The sequence below is a fragment of the Chelonus insularis genome, unplaced genomic scaffold (assembly GCF_013357705.1).
Source record: "Chelonus insularis isolate UGA/USDA-ARS -01 unplaced genomic scaffold, ASM1335770v1 contig_150_pilon, whole genome shotgun sequence".
Classification (NCBI taxonomy): Eukaryota; Metazoa; Arthropoda; class Insecta; order Hymenoptera; family Braconidae; genus Chelonus; species Chelonus insularis.
This window is the reverse complement of record NW_023276392.1, coordinates 713,835-737,321: the sequence shown is the minus strand read 5'-3', so window position 1 is coordinate 737,321 and position 23,487 is coordinate 713,835. Positions and strand designations below refer to the sequence as shown.

Genomic DNA, 23,487 nt, shown 5'->3' with positions numbered 1-23,487 from the left:
AAATTAATGTGGAATATTTCTTCCATATAGTAATCTTTTTGGCGAGGTTAATAAACTAGACGTTACTTATACATATAATACAACTAAATTTGGCTTGTTTACACATTAGAGATACATATATTAAATTGAGGACTAGAAGGTTTCAGTATTCATACATATGAATCAGTTTATCATATATTAAATTAGGAAAGTGTTTGTTGCGTGATCCAAGGAATGTATTCTGAAATGCGGGTATAAATTCCCGGAAGTCGTGGTCTAGCACAACCAACACCAGAGGAAACAACACCTACGACAACTGTACATTCGTCCTGGAGATGATTTTTAATCATTAAGGGGCCACCACTGTCAGCCTAAAACAGCAAAGAATAATATGATATTTATATCTAGTTAAAATTATATTATGATAAAATGGAATTTTTTCCTATTTAGCTAAGCCATGTATTTCATTAATTTTTCATTTCATTTATTATTTATTATTACTCGTCAATTTTTTATGTCCGATTAATTAACTTACCCAGCAAGAGTCATGACCACCAGCCTCATGACCAGCACACATTTGTTGAGCTTCTACACGCGTTTTTTTTCCTTGACTTTCATACCACTGCCTGCAGACTTTATTTTCCACCACGTTAACTTCTACTTTTTGTAAAACGTCAGTTCTTTTATCTGAAGAGAAAAGAGTTCTTATAAATATATAAAAATAAAAATATATATATTCGTTCGAAATATTGTATAAATTTAAAAAATATATTCGCTGATGCGTATAATTTATATTTCTATGATTATGAAAGAGGTGTTGAAATATTTACATTTTGAACGGTCTTCTCCAAGCCATCCCCATCCAGCAGCAATGGCTTGTTCATTATCGTATGAATTGTAGCCGTTCTCCCCTTGTGCTACTGGAAGACATGCTGGCTGGACAGTGTCTGACCAAGTTATTGGTGACTCTAGCTCAAGTATAGCAATATCATTCACGTATTGTCCACATATGTGGTCTGGATGAACAGTTACCCTTCGTACATTTTCCGTCACAGCCGCAGGAACCTCAGCTTCACGTAAATTATATTCTCCAAGCGTCACTCGAAATTGTCTTGCAGGAATAGAATTACTGCCGCTGAAATAAAAAAAAAAAACTAAATCAACTATATTTCTTCATCATTGAAAATTTTCTATTAACAGTTGAATCTACTTTTCATTATTGCGGTATACTTTAACTAGTTCAGCAAGTATAGATTTATTTCCAACTGTCAAGAATAAAATTGCTACGGTATATAGACTAACTATCCACAAGTAAAAGCAACAAACTAACAATAAGTCTTTCCCCAACTGTACGTATTAAATTGGAATCTTGTAAAAACTCATTTGAAACATTAAAACTGGATAAAAGTGTCGAGTTGTTGTCGACCCGTAATAAAGATACGGAACAGAAGTAAATGAATTGTATCGAGATGATTTATACAACTTATGTAACTTATACGTAGGTGAAAGAAAATGAAATTTTTTTGTGCCACAGAAACTTAATTTGGAACACGGTCTGATTAGAAATATGTGCACATGTGGGGTAGTGTAAGTCTTTAGAAGCTAGTAGATGTTAACGAGAGCTTTGTAATCCACATGCAATCATCATTTTGTTCTTGCTGAAGTCATGTTTAAAGATATACCGAGAGTAGAGTAGATTGAATATGTAGAAGTATCACAGTAGGTGGTTGTGATAAGCTCCAAAGTTAACCTATTGCTGAATGCGTTTGCTTTGGACTTTTAATTGTCCAGCGACAGTATTATGATTTTCTGTTATTGAATTTGTTCACAAGTTAGATGATTAAATCCGTAAATCTCTCATGTTTTAGTGAGTGCAATGAATAATCTCCATAGTATTGATAAATAATTCCTAGTCTACTTTCTGTTGATTATTCAGATACTAAATAATTAAATTTTAAACAATCATCATAGATTTAAATTGATGATGGAAAAAAGAAATGTCAAACAAAATACTAGGAATAAATAAACTAGCTGAAGTGATTGTAATATTATTACATGTAGTTTAGGATATTACACTCTCAACCAAGTTGAGAAATTTAAACCATTAATCTCAATTAATTCAAGAATAAATTGATGATATACTCACGAGCATAGGCAATGGGCTGCAGTAAGAATAAATCTTGAATTAATTATCGAACCACCACAGTAGTGTCCTCCTTTTCTAGTAATGCTCACCAGCCAAGGAAATTCATGTGGAAGTGCATCTTGACCTCCTACAACTTTTGGTTTTCGTGAATTGATTAATGTTTTACCACAAGGGACATCAGCAACTGCAAGTACAAATAGACGAATATTTCATCAGGAAATTAATTTAAAAATTGCAGCTTCCTTTATTTAATGGAAGATTGTTGGAATAGACTTGCAACTTTGTTGGTTCATTTTCAATAGAATATTAGCCAAAGGCATTGAACGTGTATGGAATCTTTTATAAGCAATTTTCATTGATGAAAAATATTTTGAGTGATTTTGGAAGCTTTATTAATGTTAGTAGGTATTAAAATCAGTTGATGATTATTTGGGTCGAGGAATGTGGAGTATAGCTATGAGAATTAATTACAAGCTTTTAGCTAATACGATGAATGTCGTAACATTATATTGGTGAATGTTAAGGAGAGATTTGCGGGTAGATAATTAATTATTTTATCAAATCTCTTGGATGAAATTCTGCGCACACTAAACTGCGAATAGATACGACGGATCTGTCACCACAATTCCGAGGTTTGGTATTTCCCCTTTCCCTACTACAGCACCAGCAGCATCCTCGTTTCACGCCTCGACTGATTAATTGAAGAGCCGCGTTTCACTTCGTCCCGTTCCCGCGTTAGCTTGAATCCGTTTGCCCATAGAATTCCAAGTCACCTCTATTCGGAAGCGCGTAATAGATATGTCAAATCCAGGCGGAACATGGTCATGATAATACGCCGATGCTTTACTAGAATTGCATGAATTGGAAACGTGAATATAATTTTCAACCTTTGAAAAATATATCCTTTGGATTATTATTGCACCTTTTGACTTCCCTCGTGATCCCATATTATATTCATCAACAGCATCAAATGTCCAATATCTATTTTATTCATTTTTTTTTTATCTTCACTTTCATCTTGTATATTATTACAATGTGTAGTGATATATCCCATTATTATCAAAAATTTCAATAAAATTGGAATCAACTGCGGTTGAGAAAATTATTTTTTGATCAAATTGGTAAATTATCATTCCTTTTACGATTTTAGTAATTTTCTTTTTTTTGAGTAAACAATTTTTTTTTTTAGTGGTTGAATTTTTTGTATTGAAAGTTAATTTTCTAGTTCTTGCATTCTCTCAATTTTTTCCGTATATTACATTGGAAAAAATTGAAGAACTCCGTCGGCTATTTTTTTATATCATCGATTAAATACAGCTTTTATTAGAAAAAAAAAAAGTTTTTTTTTATAAAAATAATTTCAACAAATTTCATTTCTCGTAAAACATTTTCATAAAATTTCGGAATTTATTTATTAAAAACACAGCTATTGTATTTTTAGAAAATAAATAAAAATGATAAATAAAACGATTTGACAAAGTTCTACACGATTTTGACATATTCTATTACCTATTGGTGATGTCTGTGACTGTTCTAGTTTAAAAGTAATCAACGAGAGTACCATTTAGGTACAGGTACAAGCTGAAGAATTTTACCTAACACCAGTGACAAGTATAAATAACAAAAATTTTTATCTATAAATTGTTTATTTATTTACTTTCTTCAAATAACAAATATTTGATATTAAAAAAAAATTTCATTAAAAAAATCGTTTATTTTTTTTTAAAAAAAACACAAATAGTTATAAATGTATATCTCTAGTAATTAAATATATAAAATACGATTTTTCCATTTAAATTATTCGAATGAATTCGACTAATTTTCATTGTTAATAGAATAAAACCCGGTCATTATTGTGCGCATTTAATATCGATTTTTTGGTAATGAGCAATCGGAGCTCAATGCGCTAAATATCCGGGTGTCAGGAAGCGGAAGTGACGTGTTTTTTTTTTGTTTTTCGTTCTTTATTCTAATCCGGTCGATATGTTTTACATACATAGCGAGCCAGTGATGCACTTGGCGATTGGCACCCGACGATAATTGTATTTATCGCTTGAGAGACACCGATCGACCTATCGTACATATACCGAGCATCACTACTGTATTTTCCATTCCGACGTTGTCAGAGTTAAATAAAATTATAGCCAATGCACGCGGTTAGTTTGAATTGTAAATTTTGTCATAGACGGATGGTTGTTGTATTCGCGTGTTCACGAAATTTCGATCTTCATCAAAACAAGTCATTTGCATTTTTCAAAATCCATGTTATGACTATTTTTTAATGATTGATAGAATCCAAATTATTAAATAGACTAATTAAATTTTTTAATTCAACATCTTGACAATCATATGTTAAACTGATTTATTAAATTGTTTTAATTGAATTAGACTGAAGTAAAAGAATTAAACTGAAAAAAAATTTATTGTTGTAAAAATAATACTGTACCCCTTAAATTAACGAGTTAATCTTTAAAATTTATAGTATTGTTATACAGAAATAATTTTTCCATTATATTTAAGTGCAAAAAATAACAAGTTTTAAAGTTTACAACTAAAAATTTTTATATCCAAAAATAAATATTGAGTTCTTGCCTAAATCGAAACAAATATATTTTTGAAAATAAATTTTATTTTAATAATATACAAAAATACGTTAAAATATAATTATTGAATTGATCTTGTATAATTGAACTTAAAAAAATTTATTATTATATAATTGACGGTATAAATGTATTTAATTATATTTCTATATATTTGATTATACAAGATTTGGCTGAACAATTATATTTTAATATATATTCTGAGAATAAAATATATCTTTTATAAAGTGGCTTTGTAAAATAATTATTTACGACCACTCAAAATTCACTGTTTAACAAAAATGTCCGTCCTTTATTCCAAGAGTACACTTGTTATTTTTTACTTACGGTTAGTGCAATAATTCTCTCTGTGTACTATAACAATACTTCACTTGCCCATATGATTAAGATAGTTGTAGCAGCTATCTAGATAGTTATTATAGCTATCTAAATAATTAGAGCAGGTATAAGGATTGCTGTGACAGCAATCTACTTTGGCTATACTTTGAATTGCTTCTACAACTATGAAATTTTTTTAGTGTACTTGAAAGAAATAATTTTTTTTCTACTACACTTATTCAACTATTAAATTATTCAGTTAATAATAACATTAGAGAATTTTATTCAAAGATAAACAAATATTTTGTAGCAAAAGAAATAAAGTGTATTAATTTTCCAAAAAAATGCAAAAATTAAAATACCCTTCAGTTTAGAACTTTTTTAAAGAGAAAACTTCCTTGTAAGTCAAATTAAAAAATAACGTGCACGATGAGATGTAAAGAGATGTAACGAAGAATGTAATGAAAATTCGTGCTTAATGGTGGATATTAATTCTAGTTTATTAACTTGCTGTTCTGTCGGGCGTAACAAATCCTACCCCCCCAGTTTTCTCTCGATTTGTTATATGTATATATATACACAGCGATTATATGAATCTACTACTATATAAATATATATTATAGTATATATCCTCTTGTTAAATCGCGTGTCCGTTGGTGAGGAAATACGGAATCGAAAGTTCAACAAGAGCTTTAAAGTTCATCTCAAACTTTATAAAAATAACCAACAAAGTTGAAGTGAAAAAAATAAAAGCCTAAAATGAAATAGATATTTACAGTTTTTGTAGCCAATGACCAAAGTTGGTGTTAATCCGATGATAAGAAATAGTACACAGACCATTTTCCTCTTGACTGGTTCGACTTATTATGGTGAACAGAAAAATTTTCACAGCTTCCTGACATCCACAGGTTCTGCTTTATACATCACAAACTTTCCTCCCACTCTTATTTCTCTGATGTATTATTATATAGACAACAACTAAAATGAAGAAAGAAAAAATAAGAGTGGGAATGGTCTTGAATAAATTCACTTAATGTGGTTGTATCTCTACTACTTGTTACCTTCTACCACCAACAAACTTTTATCAAGCCAATGAGTTGATGAATCATGGTGTCTATGTGTGTGTAACCAAAATTACCTGGTAGTGGTTCTCGTTAATGAGACATTACAATGTCATAAGACTCATGGGTTCAAGTACACTCAACTTATAATGTGCTTGAATAATTTACGTATTGTCAAAATTGTGTTAGGAATTCAATGAACGTTCTTTCAAGGCTCTTCTCTTTCTTTTTTTTTCTCTAAAAGTCCTTCATAAGTGTTTTAAATTTTCTCTCGCTTTTATTTCTATTCGTTTAATACCAAGAATCTAAGAATTTATTGATTCATTCATAGATATATATTTTTAATGGCTGAGAACAATTATTTACTACCTCTGGATGTTGGAAATCAGCAAAAATAAGATCAAAAAAATTACCCACTGAAACAAAAAGATAAAAATATCTTTAATGAATTTTTTATCTGGATAGAGGTACTAAATTAAATAAGAACATTGTGAAAAACTCACTAAAATAAAATGCATGGATTTCAGGTGTCATTGTAAATGTAGGTATTGGGTGAGTCTTACTTCATTCATGCTGGGTTCTGAACTTGACCTCCTTTCTGGTGCACATAATGCATATGTGTATGAACCAATAAGATAAAGCTTGAATTAAATTAATGGATTTATTAATCTGCACCAAATAAATTCAAATAATTTATTGTCTAGCAATTTATAGAAAATTTCATGTGTTTTATTTTTAAAAAATAAATCACCAATAAAGTTAAACTCTATTAGTTCTAGATTAGTTCTAGATATAATGAATTAACCAAGAAATCATTCGACCTATAAAATATTAGATAATTGGATTAATTCATTAAATTAAAGATAAATTAAATTTCAATTGAAACAAATTATTTACACAATTTAACCTAGAAACATCATTTTAGATAGTTTGATTAAATAATATTACTCAATATTCATTCAAAAAAAAAATCTTTTGTCTCAAGTATTAATATTAAAATGAACTTTTTTAAGAAAGAAATTGTAAAATTAGACAAGTAATGATGTCAATGACTTGAATATATAATTAATATCTAAATGTCTGACAGCAGTATTTCAACATCACTTAATTTTCAACCGAATAGAAAAATGTTTGAAATAACTCATAATAAAAATGAGTATTATTGAATTGAAACATTAACCATGACTATTGCTATTTCTATGATTCTAACAAAGGAAATAATATTATTTTGTAGAGTTTTAGCTTTGAATATAATTATAATTTTGAAGCTTTTAATACTTAATGCAGTTTCTTTTTCATGACAAGTTTATTGAAGCATGGAATAACGTGCATTTGTCGACACAGCAAGAGGTGACTTGTTGAGATTAAATTATAAAACTTGAAGAGGCATTAGGCACTCTTGCTTTTCTCTCTTTTTCTTTTTAAAGTGAGAGGATATCAATGAGACGTTTTTCGATGTTATATTCAACAACAATAACAACAACAACAACAACTGATGAAGAAAATAACTTTTCTTTAAAATTCAATTATTATACAACATTAAAGTTTGTTTCTTCAACTTTCCATAAGAGTTAATTAAATCCTTTCAAATCAACGAGAAATATATACATTAATACGTTGATTTAATAATAAGTACTTCAAGAATATTAACTAGATTTTCTAGAGACATATATTGAGGAATAACACAAGTTTTAAAGTGTGCAAGTAAATTTATTGTAAATGGGTCAATTAAGAATATTCTGATACATTTTTCAATTATAACATTTAATTACAGAAAATGTTTAGAAATTTTTTGAAACAGTTAATGGATAAAAAAAAAAACGTAGTGTTTTTGACATAAACAATTTAAAATATATATATGAAATAAAAATTTTTTTATGATTGAAAAATAGAAAATTTTTAAATATAAAAGAAATAATCAATAAAAAAAAAGTTGACATCAAAAATTAATTAAAAGTATAGATATTTTTCAAACTCATTTTATCCGTCAGTTGCTGTCAATACCAATAATTTCTATCGATTAACATCATCCGATAACTTAGTCAAGCAATACCTATTAATAATTCAATCCAGTAGCATTCAATCGAAATAATCATCAAAAATACACAATAGCAGATTTCCATTTACATTTGAATTTTTTTTTTCCAATCATTCATTCATTCAAAATGATTCTATAATTTATCTTTTATCTTTGATTTAATTACAATAACATAGTAAATAAATTTTTTTCAAGTAGCTTTTTAAAAGAAAAAAAAATTAATAAATAACATTGGAATATCAAAAATGATTAGACTAATCAAAAGTATATTAAAAAAAATGGAAGGATAATACTTATTATTGGGTAGTAATAATAATAAGTCGTCCTCGAGTGAATTCGAGATGATAGTAGCTTGAATGTCAGAGCGATAAGCATTAAACCCGGTTCCAACGTTGACCTAGTCCCGATAGCCTGGAAAAAAACGTTCGTCCAGGGTAATCGGTCTTGTTCAATAGTCGATCGACCGTGAGTTCATTCTGTATAATATAATAGTCTGTAGTTCGTACGTTCACCTCTTTTTCCCGTCAATCGAAAGAAAAAAGAGATTATCGGTGATTGATTATATTCTTGCGTTTATTTTTTATCATCTTTTTAGTATATAATATATATAGAGCATTCAAATCTTTGCAATCTTTCAATTATATAAAATTAAACTGCACTTTTTTTATATTTCAGCAGTATCAATAAATTATTTTATCGATAATGTATTATAGTGGTTTTGCTTTAATTATCAGTTTTTATCAACTAAATATTTCAGTAATTATTTTATCGTTAAATTTTATTATTTAATCTCTACATTTAATTACGTCACAACAATAGCAGGCACCGTACTTTATTATCTCTATTTTACCTTGGACGTGGCACATAATAATTGTATTTTCTATGTAACCAGCACGAATTCGTTGGCATTGCGTGATGCACCAGTTGACATTTACACTGGCCTTCAACATACCGATAGGTCTTCAATACAATTATTATACTAAATCAACTTTTTTTCTTTTTTTTTACCACACTGAACAAAACACATTTATCTGGTATAACTGGATATACTAGTGTTGTGTACCATAATAACAAAAAAATACATCAAACTCCCTTGATGTTTCATACCGAAGGGGTGTTTTAAAAAAAAAAAAAAAAATATGTATATATGTGTACATATAAAATGTATAAAATATAAAGTATCGATTTAATAGTGATGCCTCTTGGCAAGAGAGGCATATAAATAAATCAAACCTACGGTAGCGCTTTGGGATTAGGTTTTGTACCGGATGGATGCCCGGATAGAGAGATATCCATCAAAGTCTTTTGGAGAAGTGTATGAACCATTATATCCACTCGTTGGAGCGGTGATCCACAACTCTACCACATCCTTCCATAAATCTGTCTCACAATCAGTGTATATGATCCCATTGGATTTTTGCATTTTTTTTTTTTTATACCAATTAATGAAAATTAATGACTTTTGGGTGGTAATCGAAAGGATTTTTTTTTAATGTTTGTAGTAAATGGATTAAGAATAATTTACAATTAAATTTGAAGTATGACAAAATTTATTTTGATGTTAACAATAAATTGTAATAAAAATGATATTTTTATTTATTAATATTAAATTAGATTAAACATTCTATCAATAAATATATTTAATATGGTTAAAATCTATATTTTCAATAATGAAATTACTTTTAATAATTTAATAATCAATGTAAATAAATAAATAATTGTTTTAGATGAAGAAAAAGAATTTTTGTAGAGAAAAATAAGAAAAGTTGTTTTGAAAAACTATTAAAATCTTCTATATTTTATTGAATATTTTCATTAAAGAATAATTATAGATATATTTGTCTGAGTAAAGTTATGTGTCGTTTTAATCCTTTTTCACTGACATCGAGGCTTGGTAAACTTACGACCACTTACCCACGGGCGTACGTCTCTGCAAGTTGTTTGCTCTCGCTGAAGTAACATTCTACTCAGTTCGCAGTTAAATTGGTAAAGTTTTAAGTTTTAACGCTTATACCACCACCGTCTTACTATCGTCCAAGACCTCTAGTGCATCCTTGAGACGCTGCCACGTAATATACTAGCGTTTTCTCTTTTTGTTTGGCTCTCTCTCTCTTATTCTGCTTAAATTGTAATCGTTGAGGTTGCATCAAGCTGTGGGAGAACATGAGCTTCTTGGCGCCACCTCAACTTGAAGGAAGGAAAACCAACTTTTGACGAATTCATTATATGAACTAAGGGTGGTAGTAGCAGTAAAGATGGTAGAAGTAGGGGGTTAGTTATTATGTCGAGTCTTTGTGATAAAAGTGAGTCAGGGGATTGGCTTTGGTACGGATTCGAATAATCGCAGTGCTTCGATTCACCAGGGAAATGAAACTCTTCTCATTCTGCTAGCATTTCTTTAGGACTTTTCCGCGTATCCAAACGCGATAAAAAGGATCTCCAAAGCTCTATTCGCGTTGATATATATTATATAGCGTTAGCCTGAGAGACATTGTGTAGCTTTCGAAGCCTTTAAAATCTCCTAACTTCCTTTCATGGTCTGGAAATGAGAGCATTAGCATTTAGAGCGTAATTTTCTCATTAGTTGTGCGAGTGGCACTTTCGTAGAATGACCTCACGCCCCGGCAATCACCATTCGAGTCCTCTTGACAGTTGAAAAAAATAAATATTGCTGCCCTAGTAAGTAGAACACTTTTTCAACTTGAACATTTATTATTTTGTGCGTCCCAAATAAATGACAAGCGATTTCTTTAAACTTTTGAGTTAGACTTTGTATTACTATGTACATACACTATATCTATATAAGTTCTATGAAGACTTTATGTGAAGAAAGATAGCACAAGAATTATGGCAGGATTTAAGTTTCATCCTCACAACTTGCAAGCCTGTAATTTTTAGCTGAATGAGAACTTAAGAATTATTTAGTGGTATAGCTTTTTTGGTGGCTATATAAATACTCTAGGTGCTGTTAATTGCCCTCAATTCAACTTGATTTGTTCCAGAGAATTAAATAACTAAGAAAGAAAGGATATTCTTTGTCTTCCTGTGTAGAGAGCTCTAGTTGGTTTAGATTGGTAAATAGAGGGCGGTGTTATTGTAAAGAATAGCCAACAAAAAAAACTACGATTCGTTCATTGTATTCAAGTATACACCTCTATCCAACTATTCAAATTTATTGCTTTAAGTGTACGAGATTAATGTCAAATAATGTTACTTTTTGTAGCAATGAAGTTGCTTAGCATTTAGAAATAGAACGGAAATAAGTGGGTGTTGCACAGGGAATAAGGATTATTTGTTCTGGTAAATAAATACAATCTTTCACATTTCTCTTGGGTTTGGACGTATACAGTTTACTCCATAGCGTTAACACACTATCAAGTTTACATAGGTGTATAACATGAATTTCATGCTCTCGTTGTTATTATTATAGTTAATATTATTATACACATTTAATCAATACTTTGTTAAAATTCATTTTATAGTCTAGATCTTAATGTGGTCTAACAAGTACTTAGATATCCAAGTGCATGTTCATTTTTGTAGCACTCTCCACGCATCTTTATGCTTCGTGAAATACATTTTTAGTGTTCAAATCCCCATAATTGCTCCTAAAAATACTTTTGTTATTTTTTTTAATATTTTCTAAAATTATCATTATTTCTTTATTTTATTTTATCATTCATTTGTTAATGCAGCTATTGTTCCACTGCATAACCTGTTAAACAAAAACATGTCCTTTATGATGCTGTACATTTTTTATTCATTCATTAATTTAAATATTTACAATATTTTTTAAAATTGATGTTTATTCGACGGCACACCATTTTTCTAACGAATCTACATACTGAAATACTTTTTTTTTTCTTTTAATTACATCGATGACTTATTATTATTATTATTATTATTTATAATAGATTATGAGAACAATAAAAATGTTATCCTACATAAATTTGCATTTCACTTTTTGGTTCCACAGATTTTTCATTTTCATTTGAATAGTATTTTTAAAATGAATAAAATAACCTAAGTTACTTTACGCGAATCGTGTTTCATTAGTAAAATTGACTCGTCAATCGAGCTTCATGCAGTGCATTGAAAGGAATGAAGATAAAAAAAATTTCTACTTGTAAAGTAAAAACCTCATTTTATATGCAAACTCTTTTCTTTCAATATTAAAGTAAACCTTTTTTTTTATTTTTTTTATCAAATGTATTTCCCTCATTTTCATTTTAATAATAAGCTCGATTATGTTCGGAAAAATTGATGTATGACATTCTACATATAATTACCATCGTCAATTACAATGCAACTTCCTATTTTATTTATCCTTTTAGCAGCAATTATCAATTAATATTAATATATAACTTTCGCTTTAGTTTAATCATAATTTTTTATTACATTAAGGTAATGACTACTTAATTTTATTCTTATAAAGATAATAATAAAATTGTAACTATTAATAATTTTATTTTTTTTTTGTAAAGTTCACGTTAGTTAATATGAATCATTTATTTCTTTTATTACGTACAAATTGACTTTCCTTCTTCTACATCTTAAATTAGTAAAGATTAAAATTTTGTATAAATAAATACACTTTTGTGAATATCGTAATTTTATCTGACAAATAATATTATTTTAAATGTTAATATTAAATACTATTATTATTATCTTCATTATTGTAATAATTATTATCAATTGCTATAACAATTGTTGTAGAGAATTAATTACGTATAAATATATAGACGATTATGTACACATAAATCTGTAGTGGAGTTCATAAAAAAGACTTTATCTGTTTAACCTGTCAAAAATAATTAACTTTTTTTTATACAAATTAATTTCCAAATATTTTCTTTTTTTTTGTTTATTGATAATAAGAACAATGTCGCAACAAATAGATATTATAATTTGATACTAAAAATTCAAGAATTAATTATCAGAATAATTAGTCTATATATATTTTTTCTTAAAAAACATAAATATTTTAGTGTTCTGATAAAAAAATAATTATAAAAACTTAGAATAGTACAAATATTAATATATTAATTTGGCAGCGAAGGAATGTTTTAAGATAGTTTTTATACATAAGGAAAACTTATTTATCTAAATAAAAGTTTATAAAAATAGATCAACAAATCATAAATATATATTATCTAACAATTATTTACTGTATAATTTATACAGTCATTAGATTTCGCTTTGTCACGACAACATTTCGATTTAATCATCATTTTATTATTATGTAAATAATATGTATTTACTATTATTATATGATATATACATTATCATTTTATTATAAGGTAATTAAATACAACAACTTAATAATATTCCAACTTTCCGTTTCTATTTGAACGAGAGTATTTTATATCTGCTTATAAAATACTTGCTATAGTAATTGAATAGCAATATCGAATAAGTCGAAACAATTATCTCATACTTCCAATGAATGGTATTATATTTATTATCAAGAGTATTATCATTATTACTATTATTACAATTTAGAGAGTTATAGATATTTCTCTAGAGATGTAATAGATAATTTAATGGTACAAACGCATTCGTTTCATTGCGTAAAAATAATTTATACAATTATTTACACCACGTTGAATATTTATTTATTTATATTTGCTTATTATTTAAATTAATTATCGCTCGAAACTTGATGGTAAGGACAAATGATCTGATGGGCGGAAATTATTCTAGCTAAAAAAATCTTTTTTAAGGATAAATAAAAAGTAGATATTTTTTTCTAAAATTCAAGAAAGTGTATTTGAAAATGGAATTACAGAAGATTTTTTCACTTTTAGTGAGGTTCCCTTTTCGGAAACATTGATAAATGTTGAACAAAATAAATAGTTTTATGTGAAAAATTTATATTCTTTGCTCGTCTTTCGATTTTTCAACTACTTATCTACTGGTCTGTCCACTTCATGACATGCTAAAACTTTTTATCTCCTTCCATTTGCAAATTCCAAGATCATATCATCTATTTATATCTAATTTCAAGCACGTTCTAAATAAAATATTTCCATTCTTTATATCTCAGTAATTTTTTTTTTATCATTTTTTACATTTAAATAATTTGTAGTTTAGAACTGTGGTATTGTGGACTAATTTTTAATATCAATATAAATTTTTTAGCCTAGCTATTTAATAGCACATCTTCAATCTACCCTTAAAGTATTTTTTTAGCTAGAAAATCTAACTCATTAATTAATAATTACGTATAAAAATGTTGAATGACGATTCTCCTTTATGATTTATGGTACAATAAAATGTCCACATTTACGTTCAATCAGTCTTGAATAATGAACAAAATTTTCTTCTTCAATTAAAAATTTAAAATTCAAGGCTGGCGGAATTGATTATACTGAAAGACTATTATCTTCTCGACTCAATAGCCATAATTGCATAATTTCCTGTAAAATCAATTACGACTTGCGGATAGAGTGTCTGGAGGGGGTAAATTAAACGGCTGAATAAAGTCGAGAGACCTCGAGGTGAGTCGAGGGCGAAACTTGTGGTTGCGTTCACAAAGTGGTGTTAAATTAACGCCAGTGTGGATAGAAAGTGATGAGTGTGAGACAAAGGAGTAATACTAGAATGTTACATTTTGGAATGCAGTTACCACTGAAATCAGACGCACGTGTGACGTTTACTGACACAGATGCGTCAGCAACACCAGCAGGTGACCGAATAATCAACATCCACTCGCCTGCATGCGACAATTGGACGGCTTCGATACGTAGAATCGTCTTGAAACATGCTTCTGTTCCACCATCCTGCAACATTTATTTATTTATTTTTTTCAAAAATATAACACAACTGGTGAATCATAAATTTAAGTGTAATTAATGGAGAATCTCATTGGAGTTTGAAATGAAAAATAAAACATGAATTTTTAGCTGGATAAAAAATTGTTTTTGTGAATCTTTACCACTTATCCAAGGTGTGCACGTCGCTCTATCATCTATATACCTTACACTATGGTCTCGGACATGCCAACGCAATAAATACACCAAGAGACTGTGTATAGTGAAAAGAGTGAAAAGGATGAAAGGATGAAAGGAAGTAAAGAAAAACCATCCGATGAGATTTCCGTTTCATCACGTACGGGAATTTCACTAGCGGTTGGATATTTTTTTCTTTCATTTTGTTTTTTTTTTTTCCTATCCCTTGAAAAACAATAAATATCCAAGCTTTGTTCAATGTAAATTTAGAGTTTGAGGGATCAACGCAAATTTAGTTGTAGGAAATAAGACTCATAGTAGAATTTTTTCCAGCTTTTCATTGAAGTAATTCCTGCTAAATTCAAATTTACAAGCTATTGATTGCGGTATTGTTTGAAATTTCTAGGAGGGAATCCATTTTTATTGCATTTATTTCAGTAGAGAGGCTGAAGTTGAGTTTATATTGGACTGATTACTGAGTTGAATTTTCTTTTTCTTTTCAAAATAAAAGATACACAAAACAGTACACAATTAATTTATATTGTTTTTCAAGCTACAGTAATTTCAATAAAAATTATTACACCATTTTTTATTTTCTTCTTTGTATAAAAATGCATAAAATTAATTTCTCCTCCAATAAGGAACTTTCATTTTAATTTGAAAAAAAATATTTAAAGAATTTTATTAATCGTTTTTTCTGAAATAAATAATTTAAAAAGCAATTAAAATGATTACATCAAGTGCTAAAAAGCGATGTCTAAAGAGAGTTCTATAAAACTGAATGAAAATCATTAGGGCAGAAGAGCAAAAGGAAGGGAACAATCTTAGGAACGTTTGTGTTAAAACGAAGGAGTGAAGAGAACACATCGGAAGATAATTTACCTCGACTTCTAAGACTCGAACACCATCCCGGATGTTGCCGCCGGGTACGTAGACACTGTCGGAAGAAAGCCAAAGGAGTTTGGTGTAAGAAGGCTCTGCGCAAAATTCGACAGCGACTTCTAGTGTGTCGCCTTCCTCTGCAGACACTGACTGCACTGGTGGGTTCACCATTGGCTGACCTAAAATTTTAATTTATTCATGTTAATCCATAAATCTAATATTCCTCTCCGTATTTCACAATCAATCTACGGATTATGCTTCGTTATGCACGTTCCATAGTTTTAAATTAAATCCATATGTATCCTAGTTCACTTATATATACGATGAAGGACAGACAAATAGAGTTATGCTAGCTTGATATGTGCTTTGAGAATATTTCTGGCAACATTAACATTATTGTTTTACGTAATAATACATAATTAACTATTTGTTTTAATTAATGCTCGTTTATTTCTCACGTGTAATGATTAATGTCTTGATTTATTTAATTATTAATAATCATTTGTCACTTTAAGTGTATCATTTACTGTGGAATGTTGGGACAAACTCTGGTTATATCACTGTTTTATCAAAAATGATATTTAATTTTTAATTATGCGCAACTTAATTTGATGAATTGTTCTATTTTTTATTCCTTCAAAGCAAGTTGTGATATTTATTTTGTTTATGTAATTGAAGACATCACAATTACTTCCCGTATAAAAAAATTTTGTTACTCAAAGGTTCCTCGAATGTTTAAACAAGTTCCCGTTTTACCCCATTTTAGGAGTGAGATAATGGAATTTTCATATGTTTGACCTGATTCCGCATTTCTAGGCATCAAGACGAAGAGAATGAGTGGTCAAACTTGAAAATCGGACAACTTTGATTTTTCGACCCCAAAAAATGGCAAGTGGTACCCCTTTCCATTTTTTTAGGCCAAAAAATAAAAGTTCTCCGATTTTAATGATTGAGGGCTCATTCTCTTCGTCTTGATGCGTAGAAATGCGGAATCAGGGCCCAACCCAGGAAAATTTACTTTAACACCCTTAAAAAGGGGTAAAACTGGATATAAATTACGAATGATCATCCCCTTGTCTTTAAACCCTAATAACTCATGAACCGACAGTCTAATAACCGATTTTAGGGACGTTTTGAAAACCTCAGAATCTAAGCTAAACATGCATATCAATAAAAAATGTTTAAAAAATTCCTTTCATCCTCAAAATCGCCATAAAACTTGGCAAACTCCAAAAAATGTGATATTTTTATATTTTGGTGATTTTGAAGGTGAAATAAATTTTTTAAACATTTTTTATTGATACGCATGTTTAGCTTAGATTCTGAGGTTTTTAAAACGTCCCTAAAAATGGTTATTAGACTGTCGGTTCATGAGTTATAGGGGTCTAGAGCCAAGGGGATGATCATTCGTAATTTGTATCCAGTTTTACCCCTTTTTAAGGGTGTTAAAGTGAATTTTCCTGGGTTGGGCCCCGATTCCGCATTTCTACGCATCAAGACGAAGAGAATGAGCCCTCAATCATTAAAATCGGAGTACTTTTATTTTTTGGCCTAAAAAAATGGAAAGGGGTACCACTTGCCATTTTTTGGGGTCGAAAAATCAAAGTTGTCCAATTTTCAAGTTTGACCACTCATTCTCTTCGTCTCAATGCTTGGAAATGCGGAATCAGGTCAAACATATGAAAAATCTATTATTTCACTCCTAAAATGGGGTAAAACGGGAACTTGTTTAAACATCCGAGGAACCTTTGAGGAACAAAATTTTTTTATACGTGAAGTAATTAATTATCAATCAATAAGAAGGAATTTTATTTTTTTTTACTATTAATGTTTTTCAAATTATTATCAATATAAAATTGATCAAATATTTATGTTCATATATTAAATTTTATAATTATAAATGAATTTCAAATTCCTCATTTGATTTTTATGAAATTATAATGAATAAAATAAAATATTTAACAATGCTCATTTATGGAGTAAATGAAGTAATTGGTGGAATTAATGAATTGCTTTTCATAGGATTCATTAGTCTAGTTTTTATGATTTCATTTCTGTATTAATATCTAAAAATGTATACATTATAAATAATACAAATCATATTGTATAAATTTATAATAAAATAAATAGAATATTTATTTGAATGTTACTTCCTCATTAAATCTTTCTACTTTAGGGAAGAACACATGGAATAAAAGCATAAGATGATTAGAATTTACAAGAAAAACATTAGAAAGTTTATAGGATAATTGAAAAAGTTAGGATGCACTTTGACTAATTGGACTTGGGAACGTGATGAGTTGCTATTCTTATAAATACAAATAAAAAGTTTCAAGTATAATACAAATGTATATTTAATTTTTAAATTAAAAAATTTCACTTAAAATTTGCTATTTAACATTCTAAAGTAAAATATTCTAAATTTCTATCAGTAGCTTACATTGAAGTAACAAAAATTGAAACTTTACTGAATTTACAATAATTAATTATGCAGTTTTCGAAAATAACTTTGGAAGGCATATAGCTATTCAAATAATTGTAAAAGTTATCCATGTGTACATATGTATATACTTTCAAACAGTTTGTGAGCGACCTATGCTACTTCTCATCTGCATGGATTTGCCAGTTGGTGAGGCCTGTTTTCTGACCTAGACCAATTCATCTACACCTTATTCTGGAAATGGAGGTATAGTAGTTACGTGAACACACCATTTTAACGTGAAAGTCATTCATGAATATTCCTACGCAAAATTATACTTGAATATCCTGAATGCCATCTCTAAAATACCTTGAGAGATGAATTGTAAAGCTATTGGTATCATGTGTCTGTGAGCAAATATAGTTAGGCTTTTATTAAAATCAACATTCAATTAAAATGAGTTATTATAAGCTCTCCTGTCACCACTTTAATTTTTTTTTTTATTAATAAAACAAAATTTTCAGCTTTGTGATTATCATCATCATCATCATCATCATCATCATCAAAAAGTACTAAAATCAATGATGCTTTTTATTTATCCAATGTTTTTTTTTTTGATGGATCTAGTTCTTTCACTGAATGGACAAACACATGAGCATGCAAATCAATTTATGTGGAAAATCATCAAAGCAAATGAAATTAAAAGCTATTACTTCTAGTTGCTTGAGTCCTTGGAATGTTATTAATCAATCCAATCTGATGATCAATTTCATAAGCTTATGATCATACATAAAAATTAAACAACATTTATGAGTATGATTCTTTTTTTTCTTTGAAGGGAAACAAAATAATAATTATGAAAACTAAAATATTTATTTTAGTAGAAATATAAAACTGATAGTTGATGTAATAAAGTGACATTTCCTTGTATTTTTGAACGGAAATGTGTGACTATAACTAAACTTTGAAAGTTGCAAAATGTCTGTAAATTTACTTCTTTTTGGCAACATGTAGGTATTGAATGTTAGCCAAGAAGAGCAAACTCATTGGTGCCGTTGATGAATGAGAGAAAAAAAAGAATGAATGAAAATGGAATGATGTTATTTTTGTGATGTTGAAGCTAATAAGAATCATTGCTGCATCGTTTTAAGATTTAATTATATTAAAAAGTAAAATAGAATTTGTTTTCTTTTTGAATTTAATTTACTTCAGACTTATCTACTTAATATAACACAGCTCTGAGCTTGTTTATTAAATACACCAGTTTACAGCAAATAAGTTAACTGGTTAATTCAATTTCAGATATTATCTAGCTGAATTTTAATTCGCTTAATAATATTTTATTATTATCATTAAATTTTTATGTTTAAAAATCTCATTGAATAATCAATGAGTTAAATAAGAATTCATTTGAAATATTAAATAAGGATTTATGAATATTTTTTTCAAATCAAGCAGAATTTTATAACATCAAATCAAATATTTCAACCATCAGAAAATTTTGTCTTTTAAAAATATAATTTATTAAATAGGTCAATATTTATGTGCATTTTCTATCAACAAAATTTGTATACATTTTTTTGCAAATAAAAATGTATTATTTATTTGAACTGAAAAAATTTTTCTCATCCATAAAAATTAATTGTATTTTTCAAAATTATGAGCAAAAATTATAACAATAATTCAACGTTACCAGATGCTCATTAAAAATTTGATTACAAACGAGAATACCAAATTATTTATTTTTAAAATGGATCAGTGCTTCAAAGTGGATGAATAACCAATTTCAGTACCAAGAATGATAAATAAATTTAATTAATAACAAAATATATGATTACATGAAATAAACCAATTTTTAATTGATTAATATTGTAAAAAAATCAATGAAATTCAATAACCACAGTTAAGTATTTACAAAAATTTATTCAACGCTCAAAATTGCAGGTTGAATATAGGCAAAAGATGTAGATATCATCAATGTTCATTGGAAACTAACGATAATGTTTCTATTGTCTAGTCGGATGCAAATGTTAGATTGTATAGAGAAGCAGGCACGATTCTTGGTTATCTCTCCATTGTTTGCAATGTTCATTAAAACCTTCTAAATAAGTTTGCTAGATTTTCCTGTTGCGATTCTCTGAAGTGACAAAAATGAGGGAAAATTTGATATCTCATTGAAAAGGTTCATATAATACATGGTTGCATTTAAGCAAAATTTTGATTCATTTCCTTATCTCTAAAGTAAATAATGATTCATCTATGACCCATAACTTGTGATAAAATAACCGCAGTTCTATTGTGCAAGAAGAGCTATGTACATATTATTCTGATCTATCATTTAGCATGTAATATACAGAATCGTATGTTGAGTAAATATATAGATACAAACAAATATCTGTATATTTGTGCATGGAAACACATCTATTTAATGCATGTATATCTTATTCCAGGTCGTCAGCAATGTTGAATATGAAAGCTACAATCCTAGAACTAGGACATTGCTTATTTCTCTTTGTCTCTTACCGTGTAATCTCTAGCGTCTTTCTTCCCATCCTTTGTTCCTCATGTCATGGAAAATGTAACTGATCTTCAGGCGTTACTCTAGTCTTGGAAACTCATATGTATACAACGTTGATGTTACGTACACATTAAGTATGTTCATGACATAGTTGTAGATGAGTTCATTTTGCTCAGTTGGTCAAAAGTCATAGTTGATGGCAAAAATGTAATGGTGAATATTCCATAGAGTAAACTGGTGCTTTTCATATCTCCAGTCATTAAAGACAATTTAACAAATGATTCTACCTTTTATTTTATTCAAGCTTTCATAAAAGCTATTTTTTCATGGATCATATCAAACTAAACATTCATAGCTATTATGTATTAATATTTGTACTATTGATAAACTCATTTTGCATTGATAGAATTCATCCATAAGAAATAACAGAATTCAGTTCAACTACATTTTATTTTTAATTGATAATTTAATTTTTCACATCTCACTCAGGATTCAACTTTACCTTCTCATTACTTAGCCATACCAGTAATTTTCCTGAAAAGTTTTTCAAAGTTTTTTTTTTTAAAACAGCACTGAAGTATCTTGACCTCCCAAACCTCATTGTGTCTGCATCATTATTAGTTTCAAGTTGGTTCAATAGCAGAGCAGAATTAGTGCTTTTAATTAATTTAGAGATTAACATGGTAGGAAGGAACGATTTCTTTCTATTCAGCTAATTTTCAAGGCAGCCTAGAATGATAGTTTAGTTAGATGTCTAGCGGATAGTGAAATGATCCAGCAAGGCTGGTGAAAGGGTTGACTATGAGTAAAATAGGAAGAATAAAACTAGGATACAGAGTAGGTAGCTATGGCTAGGGGTTACTGGTGCTGTTGGGTTATCTCTGTAATTGTGCCAGCAGCCCGGCTGACTCTAGCCTGGCTTTACCACTTTCCAAGCGTATACCCAAATCAGTATTTCTCTCCTTCCTGTAGTTGCATCTACGTACGAGTATATAACGAGCAGGAATCCTGCACCTACCACTTGAAAGCGTTCTCGTTGGTCCTGCAGCATCCCTGTATCTATACTTACCCTAGGTCGAGTACACTGTTACGATAAGGACAATAGCTGCCAAGTGGTGTATTCTCAACGACTATAATTTAACTCTCTTTCTACGTCCATACAATGAATATCTGAAGGTATGTAGGTAACATATACTTTTACTCTGAACTAAGCATTATTCTTAATCCCGACGTTTTATCTATCAACTTTGCTAAATCCTTTTCTATTATTGTGCTTGTTTACATTCGTTTAATTGCTAATTCAATTTATTTGGGAAAGTTTCATTTCGATAAATTGTTTTCGATATAACTGTTGCTATTCTTACAAATCTCATTAAGTATAAGATTAAAACTAGATTCACATTGCACTTCTGAGTCTACCTTTTAAATTATAAATAACTGTAGATTTTTTGCAAATTAAAAAAAGAATAATAAAATAGAATTTTAATGATTCATTTATTAAAAAAGAAAAAAAACTCAAGTAGAAATCATTTCTGTACCATAAATTATTCAATCCTAAATGTAGGAAATTTTTGTAGCAATAGTTGATTATGATGAAATTTTTAACAATTTTTTTTAATCTAGTAAAAAAAAAAAATCAGTTGGTTTTTCTTCATTTATTTTAGTTAATAAAAGACATGATTTGACTGTGACTTTTAATAAAAAGAAGAATAAAAAATTGTTGGTGACAAAATGTGATAAAGAGATTCCAAGTAAAATTCGATAACGTTCAATTTTTTTCACTTCTATAAATAGACAGGATTTCGGGAGTGAAACCGTCGTTATTCTGATTTATCAAGTCAGGTGCGAGAATAATAATCTATTGAAGTGAATGCTACCATTCTCTGAGAGTGTTTATGACGCCAGGTATCCGATTTGCAAAAGCGATCGACGCCCAATGCGTCAGATCATGCAAATATGCGCTCGACCGAGTTACTTGTCATTGTTCTAGGTATAACCCGATCGTGACGATCGATATCCACGTCTGCTGATGCGATTTCATTCCGGAAACTCTCACGGGGATTACGCTAATCCAGTTCATATACCTCTACTGCACCAGCAGTCTGTCCAGCGTCCTTTTCAGGCAACGCATTCATTGCTTCTATTTAGGCTTGTATAATAATATCATAAATATACACATTCTGCAAATTACATACATTGTCATACAATACATCATTTACATATCCTTTCAAATTTTCTCCATACATATTTTCACTTATTTTATTTTATAACTAATATTATCCATCCACCATCTTGTTGTTCTCTATAGCTTCTTTCATTTCCCATCATTGATCCCCTGAGTGCAATATCTTAACTTGTTTTGTTGCCACAGTTTGGTGTCCATATCCGATTCCCAGCTCTGGTTGATTCCGGTTCATGGGACGTCCTGTCCACAAGTTTGTACCTATGTATTGTTTGCTATAATGCTGGTAGTGAACAATCAGGGACAAGTCAGTATAGCAAGACGACACTCAAGGGAGTCTACAGCTCTTGGTATCCAATATTCTCCTTCAACCTGCATACCCTACCAAATCTTA

General features: G+C 29.1%; 3 protein-coding genes across 3 annotated transcripts in view; 1 reads left to right on the top strand and 2 right to left on the bottom strand.

Moving 5' to 3' along the window:
- LOC118063845 (venom protease-like) lies at positions 1–6,088 on the bottom strand. Its single transcript, XM_035078027.1, has 5 exons — positions 5,820–6,088; positions 2,126–2,309; positions 810–1,114; positions 515–666; positions 1–350 (listed from the first exon to the last, which is right to left on the bottom strand). Exons 1-5 carry the CDS (start codon positions 5,881–5,883, stop codon positions 183–185), a joined length of 873 nt encoding a protein of 290 aa, XP_034933918.1. The 5' UTR covers positions 5,884–6,088; the 3' UTR covers positions 1–182.
- The window catches only part of mRpS11 (mitochondrial ribosomal protein S11), a 37,072-nt gene that overhangs the window by 1,269 nt on the left and 12,316 nt on the right, over positions 1–23,487 (top strand). The window lies entirely within an intron of this gene.
- Positions 13,478–23,487, bottom strand: part of tei (teiresias) — a 129,405-nt gene continuing 119,395 nt past the window's right edge. The window contains exons 10-11 of the mRNA XM_035078025.1: positions 15,975–16,153; positions 13,478–14,924 (exon numbers count right to left, since the gene is read on the bottom strand). Of these exons, the coding sequence (XP_034933916.1) occupies positions 14,691–14,924; positions 15,975–16,153 (413 nt within the window). The 3' untranslated portion in view covers positions 13,478–14,690. The remainder of the gene's footprint in view (positions 14,925–15,974; positions 16,154–23,487) is intronic.

Coding starts and splice junctions, on each gene's coding strand:
- LOC118063845 (XM_035078027.1), bottom strand. CDS start 5,883: ATGGTCTGTGTACTATTTCTTATCATCGGATTAACACCAACTTTGGTC. Junction 2,310..5,819: donor GGTCATTGGCTACAAAAACT/GTAAATATCTAT, acceptor TTGTACTTGCAG/TTGCTGATGTCCCTTGTGGT. Junction 667..809: donor TGGAGAAGACCGTTCAAAAT/GTAAATATTTCA, acceptor TTTTCTCTTCAG/ATAAAAGAACTGACGTTTTA.